The sequence below is a fragment of the Rhinoraja longicauda genome, chromosome 21, assembly GCF_053455715.1.
Source record: "Rhinoraja longicauda isolate Sanriku21f chromosome 21, sRhiLon1.1, whole genome shotgun sequence".
NCBI lineage: Eukaryota > Metazoa > Chordata > Chondrichthyes > Rajiformes > Arhynchobatidae > Rhinoraja > Rhinoraja longicauda.
Genome location: NC_135973.1, coordinates 35,902,146 through 35,917,165, shown reverse-complemented (window position 1 = coordinate 35,917,165; position 15,020 = coordinate 35,902,146). Strand labels below are relative to the sequence as shown.

General features: G+C 42.0%; 1 protein-coding gene across 3 annotated transcripts in view; it reads left to right on the top strand.

Moving 5' to 3' along the window:
- myh11b (myosin, heavy chain 11b, smooth muscle) overlaps positions 1-15,020 on the top strand; it is a 179,604-nt gene that overhangs the window by 156,719 nt on the left and 7,865 nt on the right. For 2 of the 3 annotated variants that reach the window (XM_078418345.1, XM_078418346.1), the window contains exons 34-40: positions 3,311-3,472; positions 3,798-3,926; positions 4,798-4,886; positions 5,633-5,756; positions 8,451-8,659; positions 9,872-9,980; positions 13,083-13,255. In XM_078418345.1, the coding sequence (XP_078274471.1) occupies positions 3,311-3,472; positions 3,798-3,926; positions 4,798-4,886; positions 5,633-5,756; positions 8,451-8,659; positions 9,872-9,980; positions 13,083-13,255 (995 nt within the window). Of the gene's footprint in view, positions 1-3,310; positions 3,473-3,797; positions 3,927-4,797; positions 4,887-5,632; positions 5,757-8,450; positions 8,660-9,871; positions 9,981-13,082; positions 13,256-14,961; positions 14,995-15,020 lie in introns of all 3 variants that reach the window. The other variant, XM_078418347.1, reaches the window with a different exon arrangement.

Genomic DNA, 15,020 nt, shown 5'->3' with positions numbered 1-15,020 from the left:
CAATATTCATACCATTGGGTTGTAAGTTGCCTCAGTGAAATATGAGATGCTGCTCATGATCAATGTAAGGCAAAGCCTTTTGAGAGCACTAATGATATTAGGACACACACTATAAAAGCATGGACTCAGGGAGAATTTAGGAACCTTGGTCATATCATGAAAGCTCACAGCACTGAGACAGTCTCTTGTGGCCCATGCCATTCATGCTGTCCGTGATGTCCATCTACGCTTTATCCCCATTTGGGTGCGAGTCCATAGATCCTTGAATAATGCAACATGGGCAAATAAGACAGTTAAGGAAGCATATGTGACATTGGCCTTCATTAGTCGGGCCATGGAATATAACAATTTATAAAACATTGAGCAGACCTCATCTGCAGTACTGCTTGCAGTTGTGTTCATCATACTAGAAGGATGGATAGTTCTGGAGATTGTACAGAGGACATACATCAGGATGTTGCCTGAGGTAGAGCATTTCAGTTAGGAGCAGAGACTGGTGAATAGTCTGTTCCCTAGGGAACAGTCTGGAGTGGAGGAGGTTACGAGAGGACATGATTGAGGTACGTATAAGAATGGTTGAACTTTTATGAGTGGTATAGATAGGTTTTAAACTTTATCTCTTATCAGTATGGATAGAGATGAGGAATTGTAAGGGTAAAAAGACCCTAATGGGAGTCATCTACAGGCCCCCAAACAGTAGCCTCGACATAGGGTGCAAGGTGAATCAGGAGCTAAAATTGGCATGTCGCAAATGTAATGCTACGGTGGTCATGGGAGATTTCAACATGCAGGTAGACTGGGAAAATCAGGTTGGTAATGGACCCCTGGAGAGAGAGTTTGTGGAGTGCCTCCGAGATGGATTCTTAGAACAGCTTGTACTGGAGCCTATCAGGGAGAAGGCAATTCTGGATTTAGTGTTATGTAATGAACCTGACCTGATAAGGGGACTCGAGGTAAATGAGCCATTAGGAGGCAGTGACCACAATATGATAAGTTTTACTCTACAAATGGAGAGGGAGAAGGGAAAATCGGAGGTGTCAGTATTATAGTATAGCAAAGGGGATTACAGAGGCATGAGGCAGGAGTTGGCCAAAATTGACTGGAAGGAGGCCATAGCAGGGAAGACGGTGAACAGCAATGGCAGGTATTCCTGGGAATAATGCAGAAGTTGCAGGATCAATTTATCCCAAAGAGGAGGAAAGATTCTAAGGGGAGTAAGAGACACCCGTGGCTGACAAGGGACGTCAAGGACAACATAAAAATAAAAGGGAAGAAGTATAACATAGCAAAGAAGAGTGGGAAGCCAGAGGATTGGGACTCTTTTAAAGAGCAACAGAAGATAACTAAAAAGGCAATACGGGGAGAAAAGATGAGGTACGAGGGTAAACTAGCCAATAATATAAAGGAGGATAGTAAAAGCTTTTTTAGGTATGTGAAGAGGAAAAAAATAGTCAAGGCAAATGTGGGTCCCTTGAAGACAGAAGCAGGGGAATTTATTATGGGGAACAAGGAAATGGCAGAAGAGTTGAACCGGTACTTTGGATCTGTCTTCACTGAGGAGGATACAAACAATCTCCTAGATGTTCTAGTGGCCAGAGATACTAGGGTGACAGAGGAACTGGAGGAAATCCACATTAGGCAGGAAAAAGTTTTGGGTAGACTAATGGGACTCAAGGCTGATAAATCCCCAGGGCCTGATGGTCTGCATCCCAGGCTGCTTAAGGAGGTGGCTCTAGAAATTGTGGACGCATTAGTAATTATTTTCCAATGTTCTATAGATTCCGGGTCAGTTTCTGTGGATTGGAGGTTAGCTAATGTTATCCCACTTTTCAAGAAAGGAGGGAGAGAAAACTGGAAATTATAGACCAGTTAGTCTGACATCAGTGGTGGGGAAGATGCTGGAGTCAATTATAAAAGACGAAATTGCGGAGCATTTGGATCGCAGTAACAGGATCGTTCCGAGTCAGCATGGATTTACGAAGGGGAAATCGTGCTTGACTAATCTACTGGAATTTTTTGAGGATGTAACTAGGAAAATTGACAGGGGAGAGCCGGTGGATGTGGTGTACCTCGACTTTCAGAAAGCCTTCGACAAGGTCCCACATAGGAGATTGGTGGGCAAAATTAGAGCACATGGTATTGGAGGTAGGGTACTGACATGGATAGAAAGTTGGTTGACAGACAGAAAGCAAAGAGTGAGGATAAATGGGTCCCTTTCAGAATGGCAGGCAGTGATTAGTGGGGTACCGCAAGGCTCGGTGTTGGGACCGCAGCTATTTACAATATACATCAATGACTTGGATGAAGGGATTAAAAGTACCATTAGCAAATTTGCCGATGATACAAAGCTATGTGGCAGTGTGAACTGTGAGGAAGATGCTATGAGGTTGCAGGGTGACTTGGACAGGTTGTGTGAGTGGGCGGATGCATGGCAGATGCAGTTTAATGTGGATAAGTGTGAGGTTATCCACTTTGGTGGTAAGAATAGGAAGGCAGATTATTATTTGAATGGTGTCAAGTTAGGAAAAGGGGACGTACAACGTGATCTGGGTGTCTTAGTGCATCAGTCACTGAAAGGAAGCATGCAGGTACAGCAGGCAGTGAAGAAAGCCAATGGAATGTTGGCATTCATAACAAGAGGAGTTGAGTATAGGAGCATAGAGGTCCTTCTGCAGTTGTACAGGGCCCTAGTGAGACCGCACCTGGAGTACTGTGTGCAGTTTTGGTCTCCAAATTTGAGGAAGGATATTCTTGCTATTGAGAGCGTAGGTTTACTAGGTTAATTCCCGGAATGGCGGGACTGTCATATGTTGAAAGACTGGAGCGACTAGGTTTGTATACAATGGAATTTAGAACGATGAGAGGGGATCTTATCGAAACGTATAAGATTATTAAGGGGTTGGACATGTTAGAGGCAGGAAACATGTTCCCAATGTTGGGGGAGTCCAGAACCAGGGGCCACAGTTTAAGAATAAGGGGTAGGCCATTTAGAACAGAGATGAGGAAAAACTTTTTTAGTCAGAGGGTTGTGAATCTGTGGAATTCTCTGCCTCAGAGGCCAATTCTCTGAATACATTCAAGAGAGAGCTAGATAGAGCTCTTAAGGATAGCGGAGTCAGGGGGAATGGGGAGAAAGCAGGAACGGGGTACTGATTGAGAATGATCAGCCATGATCACATTGAATGGCGGTGCTGGCTCAAAGGGCCGAATGGCCTACTCCTGCACCTATTGTCTATTGTCTATTGTCTATTGTCAAACATGAATAAAATCAGAGGACCAAAACAAAAAATCAAACTCTGTTTACCTTTAGGTGCACGAGCTTGAATCTGAGCTGGAGGACGAACGTAAACAGCGCACAATGGTGGCGGCTGCCAAGAAGAAGCTGGAGATTGATTTAAGTGACCTCGAAGGTCAGGTGGAAGTTGCCATCAAGGGTCGTGAGGAAGCCACAAAGCAACTGAAAAAACTGCAGGTGGATGATTGAGAGTTGATCAACAAGTACCATTATAAAACCAAGTCGTTTAACTTTGATCAACAAGTACCATTATAAAACCAAGTCGTTTAACTTTAATTTAATTTAATCAACAAGTAATTGCCCTAGAATAAGGCAATTATTTAATTTACAGTTAACAGTTTATACCGATGTGAAATCATAGTAATATAAAATAGATTCAGTTCTGAAACTACTTTGTTGCAATACATTAATTAGATTCTAAGATAATCGTCTATCCTTATCTAGTGTAAAGCACTGATTGGTTTGAACAGTTCAGTTCAACAATTTGGACTTCATTCGACAGGCTCAGATGAAGGATTATCAGCGTGAGCTTGAAGATGCCCACAACTCAAGGGAAGAGGTCCTGGCTCAGGCCAAGGAGAACGAGAAGAAAAACAAGAACCTGGAGGCAGATCTCCTGCAGCTCCAGGAGGTGAGCGTGAAGAGGGGTGTCACCGAGAGTCACTCTTTGTCCTGTTTGGTGTGAAGACTGGTCTCTTTGTTGGGCAATGTTCAATCCCAGCAAAAGGTAGGATGACCATATTTTCCAAATTAAATCCCGGATCTTTGTGTGAGAGCACAGGCAATTAGAAGTAGTTATGCTGTGCAATATAACTGGGCAACCATTTTTAGTTGCCTGTATTTCAATAATTGCCAAACTACGAATGCAAAAAAACCCACAAGTATTTCATTTAGTTAGCCCAGACATAAAATCGCACCATCAAAATGAGACCCCATTTATAAATTCTGTAAGGGCATTGTTCAGACTCACTCACATTGATGAGTGATGCAGGATATGCTGAATGCAGATTCTGATCGGATGTGTTAGTTGTACAGTCTCCTGTCCTTTTCCCCTACTCCAATCATGTTTATCATCTACTTGCAAGATTCCATTCCATCGCGCCTTTAATAAAAGTGTCTGAGTGTGAATCTCCATTCCCAGCAGTTCCATTTTACCTGTGCCAACTGTGTGGTGCTGGACAATTTGTCCCAATCGCTTACTAATTCTGCTGAGCTCTCAAATATTACTGTCATCAACTATTTATCCAACACAAACCATGTGTCTGAAGAAGGGTCTCGACCCGATGCATCACCTATTCCTTCTCACCAGAGATGCTGCCTGTCCCGCTGAGTTACTCCAGCATTTTGTGTCTTATCATTAAAACATAATAGTTAAATCCAAACAAGTAGTTATGGCCCATATGTCCAACCAGAGCATCGATAAAACATGATTGCCGCAATATTGTCTCCAATGTGCAACATTCGCTTTGTTTCAGTTCATTATTGTCCCCATCTTCATGCAGGACTTGGCTGCTGCAGAGCGAGCTCGCCGTCATGCTGAGCAGGAGAAAGAGGAGCTAGCTGAGGAGTTAGCAGGCAACATCTCTGGGAAGTACGTATGAAGAAGATCCTGATTCCATTATATTCCTGCTGAAATGTGGTTTGCAGTTGACCAATGCATTAAAATAATTTGTCTCATTAACTTGACTACTAGGTACATTAGTGAGAAGTCATGTTTAGTTTAGTTTAGAGATACAGTGCGGAAACAGGTCCCCTGACCCACCGACCAGTGATCCCCGCACACTAACACTACCCTATGGCGCAGCGGTAGAGTTGCTGCCTTACAGCGAATGCAGCGCCGGAGACTCAGGTTCGATCCTGACTACGGGTGCTGCACTGTAAGGAGTTTGTACGTTCTCCCCGTGACCTGCGTGGGTTTTCTCCGAGATCTTCGGTTTCCTCCCACACTCCAAAGATGCGCAGGCCAAGGGGAGAACGTACAAACTCCGTACAGACAAGCACCCATAGTCAGGATGGAACTCGGGTCTCTGGCGCTGTAAGGCAGTAGCTCTACTGCTACGCCACCGTGCCACCGTTGTGGATCTGTTTTGAACCACTTCTGTTGAATACAATGAATGGTAGCTCTTCAACCATCATGTTGGTTTGCTGAAACGTCAACATTTTCCGGACACCAATTGGTAAATCATCTCACTTGTCTGGAATTCCGAATTATCATTAATTATTCTGAAAAGTTAAGTAAATATAAAAGTCAGCAGTAATAAAAGGAGCACAAATGCCACTCTCTGAATCCTCTGAGTTTGCAGCACAAATTCACCAGGCATTTGAACAACATTACAGGTCTACTCTGCTGGATGAGAAGCGGCGGCTAGAGGCAAGGATATCTCAAATGGAGGAAGAGCTTGACGAAGAGCAGGGTAACCTGGAAACACTGAACGATCGTCTCAGGAAAGTGATACAGCAGGTAAGATGGCAGGGAAACCCAGATCACATTGCCTCACTGAGCCCAATATCTGATAGCTACAATCTCATAAATCTGATCAATCTCCAGATGACAAGAATATTTGCACAATCAGTTACCTACATCTAACTCTATATTAAGACACACCGACATTGCAATGACAAACTCACAAACAAAATGTTGTGAATAAAACTGAGGTGAGAAAAAACTTTTTCACCCAGAGAGTGTGGAATTGTGAGTTTGTGGAATTTTCTGCCACAGAGGGCAGTGGAGGCCAATTCACCGGATGAATTTAAAAGAGAGTTAGATAGAACTCTAGGGGCTAGCGGAATCAAGGGATATGGGGAGAAGGCAGGCACGGGGTACTGATTGTGGATGATCTGCCAGGATCACAATGAATGGCGGTGCTGGCTCGAAGGGCCAAATGGCCTCCTCCTGCACCTATTTTCTATGTTTCTAATAACCCATACTTAGGCTAAGTAACTATTTAAATATAAATGGGACGATAATCACAAACCTCTTATCAGATTAAAATGTGTCTGTGTTGTAATTTTGGGGATGGTTTATACTCAATCAGCAGACATGGCTTTATTTAATAAAGACTACAGTGCGAGTGTCAGGGGTTATGGGAGAAGGCAGGAGATAGGGTGAGGAGGGTGAGATGGATCAGCCATGATTGAATGGCGGAGTAGACTTGATGGGCCGAATGGTTTAATTCTGCTCCTAACACTTATGGCCTTTTGACATATTGTCCCAGCACGGACCGTCAGAATTATTGCCTGGAGATTGAAGTGCATAACACATGCTCTGCATGTGGTAAATGGTGCTTTCATTGTTTTGAAACTATTGAGACCATTTTGAGTGAAACTCCTGACCATGGGCATAAAATGACACTGGGCACTTCCAGATGCCTTTCACCATAGGACAGCCAAGCATCATTTACACATGTGATGGCATCGTTAAAATAACCTACTGATAGAAGAGGAGCAATAATGTGCAACACACAACCATAGCTTTTACTTCCATAAACATTTTGCAGAGTCAATTAGGAAATATTAATGAAAGCCACGCACATGTGCCTGCCTGACTTGCAAAGTTATGCACATTTATTAAACAATTAATGGGACACCCAGGTGTTTACTACCTATTTTCCACATAGCACTGATATCCTGCAATCTTTGGCCGAATAATAAGCCCGTGATTCACAGTGGGGCCAACTGCATCGGTGAACAGGGTCAAGAGGAGGTGAGGGGGCAGGCATGACTACACACACTTCCCTACTCCCCTCCTTTTTCCCCTCACCTCCGCGACAGCTCCTAATGCTGCTGTGATCTGGCTGCCATGAAGCAAGATCACTGCCTTCCCGTGCATTCTAGCAGCAGGAATACAGCGGCTGGGAACTCTGCAACAGATCAAGATTCCAGGAAGCAATTGGGCTGAAAACAACCCACTCAATTTGTTCATGGTACATTTTCCCAATTTTGTTTTGGTAATGGAGGTGCCCAGCGATTAGGTGTTAATGCTAGATGCAGTACCTACTCAGCACTCTGTATGACCTAATGCTAGATGCAGTACCTACTCAGCACTCTGTATGTGGGAGAAATACACTATCTCGGCACAGACATGATTGCTTAGGCTTCCCAACTATCCCAACTAGTTGAGAAGTGAACTTGGGATAGTTCACTTCCCAACTATCATTTAAAATATATTAACTCCTCCCACTTTGTTCTCTCAAGAAAGTGATCTCCTGATCATTTGCCAGGCAGACAAGGCGTCTTTGATAAAAGCATTGTAAATGAGTGAACAATCCGCCAGAGCGAGAAGAGGAAAACAATTGCCGAAGAGAAAATAGTCCAATATTTAATGTACATAAGAACACAGAACATAGAGAAGTGTAACGCAGAAACAGCTCCTACGGTCCACAATGTCCATGCCAAACATAATGGCAATTTGCTCATCTTTTCTGTCTGCACGTAACCCATATCATTCCATTCCTGCCTATCTAAAAGCCTCTTAAATGCCACTATCATGTCTGCCTTCAACATCATCTCTGGAGGTACGTTCCAGGCACCAATTCTGTTAAAAAAAAATTGGCCCACACATCTCACCTTGAAGTTATGTCCAGTCATCCTTAGCATTGTCATCCTGGAAAAAGGGTCAGATAGTCTACCATATTTACGCCTCTCATAATCTTATATTTTTCGATCAGATCTCCCCTCAACCTCTGATGTTCCAGAGAAAATGTTCCAAGTTTCTCCAACCTCTCCTTATAACGAATACCTTCTTCTCGAGGCTATATTCTATTCTGCACCCTCTCCAAAGCCTTTACATCTTTCCTGTAATCTAACGACTAGAATTGCACACAAGACTCCAAATGGGGCCTAACCAATGCAACTATAAAGCAACAGTGCAATCCAGGATGAATCTTGTTTGTAAAATCCAGGTCTGTTTGTCCGTTACATCCATTTTAAAATACCATTGGTGAGGGAGCAGCCAAAACCTCCGATTAGCATTTTGCTTGTTATTTAAAATCGCGCAGTAAAACAGACCATAATATTCACGATGCAACCAACTGTTAATAGAATTGCACACAAGAGTTTTTTTAAACGTTTTCTTGAGCGAATTAGTGTTTCCCTTTGCTGTTATGTTTCTGCTTCATGTTTGCAAAACCTTACGAAACTTCTTTTAAATTGTCAGTCTGAACAGCTCTCTAATGAGCTGGCTGCTGAGCGCACTGCAAACCAGAAGAACGATAGTGCTCGGCAGCAGCTTGAGAGGCAGAACAAAGAGCTGAAGGCCAAGCTCCAAGAAATGGAAGGTACTGTCAAGTCCAAGTTCAAATCAACAATTACCTCTCTGGAGGCAAAGATCGCCCAGATGGAAGAGCAGCTGGAAACAGAGGCAAAGTAAGAGACGTTATTTATCCTGATGAATCATCTTTATTTGTAGGTAGACACAAAATTCTGGAGTAACTCAGCATCAGTAACTGGTGACGTTTCCCATTCCTTCTCTCCAGAGATGCTGCCTGTTCTGTTGAGTTACTCCAGCAGTTTGTGTCTATCTTTGGTTAACTTCTGTTGCTATGTTAACTTGCTGCCCGGAACCAACTAATTCAAAATGGTGAGACTGCATGTGTCAGCAGGGACCAGCACAAGGTATTGCCATACATTATTGACCAGAACGGCTCCCACCAACGTTTGGAGAAACTCCCACTCACCAACTGGAGAAACATTTGAAAGTCAGCTAAATCAGATCTCTGCTATAGCCAGTTCTCAAACTTGTGTAGGAAGAAACTGCAGATGTTGGTTTACACCGAAGATAGACACAAAATGCTGGAGTAACTCAGTGGGACAGGCAGCATCTCTGGATAGAAGGAATGGGTGACCTTTCGGGTCGAGACCCTTCTTCAGACTGAGAGTCAGGAGAGAGGGAAATACAGAGATTAAATGTTCCTGCAATTTAGAAGCATGATCAATGGGTGTTGATTTCCAAATATTCAAAAACACATTTAATTAATATAATTGAAGCAAACTCAGGCCCTTGTCACTGGGCACAAGCTCAGTAGCAGATTGCAGCAGGATCATGTCTCACGCTGGGCTCTGCAATCACCAGCAAAGTGCAGCTCGCCTGGACTTGGCCATTCATGCCAAATGTGATGGCATGTAGACGGATAAATACAAATTGAATATTTTATTTCAGATAAGTGTACCATACGAAGTACTAACTGGCAGAAAGCTTGAGACAATAATTACATTTTGGCAACTTCCTTGGTCCCTATAAACCATTTAAGTTTATTTTGGTAGGTTGTGTGTTTGATTAAGCCCTGGGTCTCTCCTTGTGTACATATATTGGGTTGCTGCCCTCCAGATTCTGTTTAATCTATGGGTTTGACGGGTCTGAAAAGTCTGATGGGTTTATTTTTAATAAAACAATCCAATTAATATCAAACTCTGAACACCAGATAGCTCTTAGTTATAGTTGGAAACTCTTAATGGAATTTAAGAGATTCACTTAAGACATAGGCCAGATAAATTGTTTACGTACAGCTGGCACATCTGTTAATATTATCAAAGCTTCTTACTCCAGTGATGCTTCATAACAAACATCTTACTCTTCAGGGAGAAACAAGCATATGCCAAGGGAGCTCGGCGTACAGAGAAGAAACTGAAGGAGGTCATGATACAGGTGGAGGACGAGCGAAGACATGGGGAGCAGTTTAAAGAACAGGTGCAGTACCAACCTGCCCCCAAACTAGGAACAAACTTACACTCTGTTGCATCTTTCATGACCCAATTACATTGCTAACTAGTTCCAGGGACCTTGAAGCCCTCCTTTGCAATATCACGGCTGACAAGTTGAGATCACAACCACTGCTCAGATGTCAGAAGCTGATAATGATTCTAAGTGCATTCAATCCCAATCCCTTCTGCATTTCTGTTTTACCACAAGCCCCTTTGCTTTCAGGGACAGTTTCCTCCCGGCTGTTATCAGCCAACTGAACCAAACTATCACCAATTAGAGAGCGGTCCTGAGCTGCTTTCTACCTCATTGTAGACCCTCGGACTATCATTAAATCAGACTTTACTGGACTTTATCTTGTGCTAAACTTTATTTCCTTTACCCTGTACCTGTACACTGTGGGCGGCTTATTGTAATCATGTATTGTGTTTCCGCTGACTGGAAAGCAAGCAACAAAAAACTTTTCACTGTACCTTGGAACACATGACAATAAACTAAACAAACTTCTTGTAGCTTCCAAGGTATCACAAAATGCTGGAGTAATTCAGCAGGTTGTTTAACTTGTAGTTGACTTGTAGCAAGCTAACTTGTAGCTTCCACATTTCCTTTCTGCGCAACTGCTTGAAGCCATAGGTTTTTCCAATTCTGTTGGGAGATCACAGATCTAACAATTAATATGGTTTCCTTCTCCATAAACACTGCCTGGCATGCTAGATAAAGAATTTTAGACAATAATTGCAGGAGTAGGCCATTCTGTCCTTCAAGCCAGAACCGCCATTCACCGTGATCATGGTTGATCATGCACAATCAGTACCCCGTTCCTGCCTTCTCCCCATATCCCCTGACATTTTATGTTTATTTTTAACATATCCTCGATCCACAATATTTTGGCTTTGGTTAAAACATCATGTCAATTGTGTAAGGACAGAAGAAAAATAATCAGTAGGCTATTCTCTTCCCTGTGTCTTTTCCGAAATTCAATATTATCACAGTGAATCTTTTACCTTGGAGCCACTTTCCAGCATTAATCATGCATCCCTTGATTCCCTTATGGTGATCTGTGTCTTGACTATCTTCATCAGTCCTCTTAGGTGGACATTTACTCCAGGGGTCAAGCAATTTCTTCTCATCTCTGTCCTGAAAAGCTACCCTCTTAATTTGTAACGTAGATCCAGGTTCTAAATACCCCACTCAGGGACAATATAACTGCAGCTGCTGATGAGGCTCCATAAAAATGTTATGAATTTCAGTGAGATCACCTCTCACTTTTCTAAATTGAAAAACACATAGGCCCTATCCACTGTGATTCTCGCTATATGACGTTCTGGCAATGCCAGGAATCAGTCTGGTGAATCCTCACTGGACTCCCTCTATTGCAAGTGCATCTTCTTGTGCATTGGAAGACCAGACCTGTACACAATATTTCAGATGCAGTCTCACCACGGCCCTATATTGTTTGAGCAAGCTATCCTTAGACTTATACTCAAATCCTCTTGCAGTGAAGGCCAACATACATCAGAATGTTAATCCTGATGTTAACATTCAATGATTCATGCACAAGAGCACCTCGAACCATGAATTTTTGAGTTTTTCGGGGGTTTTTTATGTCATATTTTTTCCACCAAAGTGGACGACCTCACATTTTTCACAGTTGCCATATTGTTGACTGTTTACATAACCTGACTTTATCACCCAGAAGCTTTTCTGCATCCCTGCACATTGTATCATCGGTGCACAAAGAAAGATAACAAATATTACAAGGGCAGTCGGCTCGATTGCAAAAGCTTAGTTAAGCCTGATTTATATATATATATAAATTTGAAACTTAAAACTGAAATCATTCGCAAAATTAGCAATTTTGAATTGCATTTTTCTTTCCAACAAGTTTTAAATAATAACATAATTTACAACTGACTTAAGGAGCCAGTGCTCAGAACTTTCTAATAAACTGCACATATAAATTAATATTATGAAAACCATGTGCAATCAGGACAGATTTCTCTGCAACTAGGGGCTGAAGCTTTAGCCTGCATTAGTCTGCATTAAGTAGCTGCCTGCATTTATTAAGATGACAAATTTTGGAGAAACATGTCTAGTCTTTGCTGTCTTTTCTTTTCACTGCATGGCGGCATTTATGTATGCAATATGCATAATGTATGCGTTGTGTGGGTTGACTGAGTTCACCTGCATGTGATGCTACTGTACGTACGATTTCCATTGTACTTGTGGCTCCGGTACACATGACAATAAACTCGGCTTAACGTGAGAAATACCATTGAGATCAACACTTATTGTGAACCAGAGAGTAAGTCACACAGCACCTTCTGACTTGTGCAAGATTAAACTCAGTAATTTGGAACTCACATCTCTGTCCTACAGGCAGACTCATTGAGCCTGTACTGCCCACAGAAATTTACCTTTGAAGAGAATGGAAACATGAAAGTATTAATACAAATGAATACTTCTCAAACTTGCCAAAAACATCACGAGCTGCCAATCTTTTCAGGATTTTCCTACTCCTATGTGAACAAACTTTTAATGGCATAACTAAATATTAACCACTGACAACCAAATCATCTGCTAATGAAAATTAACTTTTACAACCATGGGATTTTATTCTTTCAGATAAGTATTGTTGCAGTTTTTTGTTAAGAAAGTAAAACTTTTTTTTTGCACCTGCTACATTTATTTCCATCTTAATCCCATCTTTCCTCTGCTTTCTGCATCCAATTTTGCATCATTCTGAAAGTTCCTGATTTAAATATTGGGCTGCTCATTAATAATTAGTCTGTCTGATTCAGGGGAATCGTGGCAGCTTATCCTCACTGCACTGATCCCAAACATAGAGTGTGTTGCTCGATGGTGCTGCAAATCCCAGTGCAGTCTCACAAAGTCTGTGGGCAAGGGCAACTGTATCATTCAGTGGCATTGACACAAAATCAATTCATCTGCTCAGGTACTCGCATGAATCTTTTTGTAAATTGGGCGTTTCCATGACACCTTGGCATTTTCAAAACTGTCCAACAGTTTGAAAAATCCAACAATTCTAGTGTTACTGAAGTACAAACTTAAATGTCTCGTCCACTGCAGGCAGAGAAAAACAATTCTCGCATGAAACAGCTCAAGCGGCAGCTGGAAGAATCAGAGGAAGAATCCCAGCGTGTCAACGCATCTCGACGCAAGCTCCAACGAGAGCTTGAAGAAGCTACAGAACTGAATGAAACTATGACCCGTGAATGTAGCACACTGAAGAACAAACTAAGGTAAATTCAATCACAGGGGGGGGGGGGGAGCAATGAACCTGCCCACAGATGGAACCACAGCATCATCTTTGCAGCACTAATACTTTCCTCTAAACCAATGACTTGACCACATCTTGGTAAACAGCTGCTAACTGGGTTTTTCCTGAACTTCCATTGAAGTTACAGTGGCAACTGTGAACTGTATGTGTCCCCTCCTCTGTTAAAAAGATGAGATTTAAAAATATATATTTTATTATGAATATGAATTACATGAAAACACCATTTGAACAAGGTAAGAAACATTTCAGGTAAAAATCTGTGATTGTATGGGAACAGTCGAACTCTATCCTGTTGCATAGATGAAGCCTACTCATCACCCCTTTACAGGATCAAGTAGTTTTGCTTTGGATTTTACTTTGCCAGATACATGCACAGTAATTTACTTTTGACTCCTTTCAAAGGGGTATTTAAATCCACTGATGTTACACATACGTGCCCCTGCTGGGCCCCACCGGCACATCTGCTGAAGGCAGTCAACTTACCCTCGTTTTTCAGGAACTCACAGAAGTGCCGTTAACTCTTTTGATCCCAGGAGTAAAGAGCATGGTATTCATTGCTCTGATGGCATCTAATGCCACCAATCACCCCATGCTAATCATGAAGAGGTTGCAATCAGAAATGGAAAACAGCAGCCAAATCACAGCTCTTTTCCCCAACTGAGCTGCAATATCCATGATCAGGATTCAGCTTTATCACAGACACGGTGATGAAGGATGATGGGCAACTTCCATGTTAGACATGTCCAGAGATTCCAAATTCCAGAGATTGAAATCTAATCTAGTCCACAATAGAAAGAATGCTAAATTCCATTTCTGAGAATATTTGAGTTCCATTTGGTTTTATTAATTGTCTTTTATAGTCATTGGTACTGGTGCTATTAAAATTGTTTTAATTAATTGGACATGTATCTTTATATTAGCCTAACAATATATTACTCCAGTATCATAATGATCACACACTAAATATCTTAAAATCATTTGCCAATGGAAAACCTCCAAAGCTGGATTAGGAGGTATACACATGTACTCTAAGTGATTTGAGCAACTTTGTGCAAATTCTATTATTTATGTACCATTTATTGTAAATTATCTATTGTTAGATAGACAATAGACAATAGGTGCAGGAGTAGGCCATTTGGCCCTTCGAGCCAGCACCGCCATTCAATGTGATCATGGCTGATCATTCTCAATCAGTACCCTGTTCCTGCCTTCTCCCCATATCCCCTGACTCCGCTATCCTTAAGAGCTCTATCTAGCTCTCTCTTGAATGCATTCAGAGAATTGGCCTCCACTGCCTTCTGAGGCAGAGAATTCCACAGATTCACAACTCTCTGACTGAACAGGTTTTTCCTCATCTCCGTTCTAAATGGCCTACCCCTTATTCTTAAACTGTGGCCCCTGGTTCTGGACTCCCCCAACATTGGGAACACGTTTCCTGCCTCTAATGTGTCCAACCCCTTAATAATCTTATACGTTTCGATGATTCATGTCTAATATGATAATTCGTGTCTAATATGGAGTGGCTTCAATGATAGTAGATTGATGTAGTCAAGTTGAAATGTTCTACCTGTAGACTGCACAACATCAATGGGAACTGGTTATTTGCTTTAAGAATTGTTGATGATGGGAATGATATGTAACCATGAGGGAATCTTGTCTGTATTACAGAGGTGCACATGACCCTGCTCAGTGAACGACCAGGTATCTCCCAAACCTCAGCTATGCAA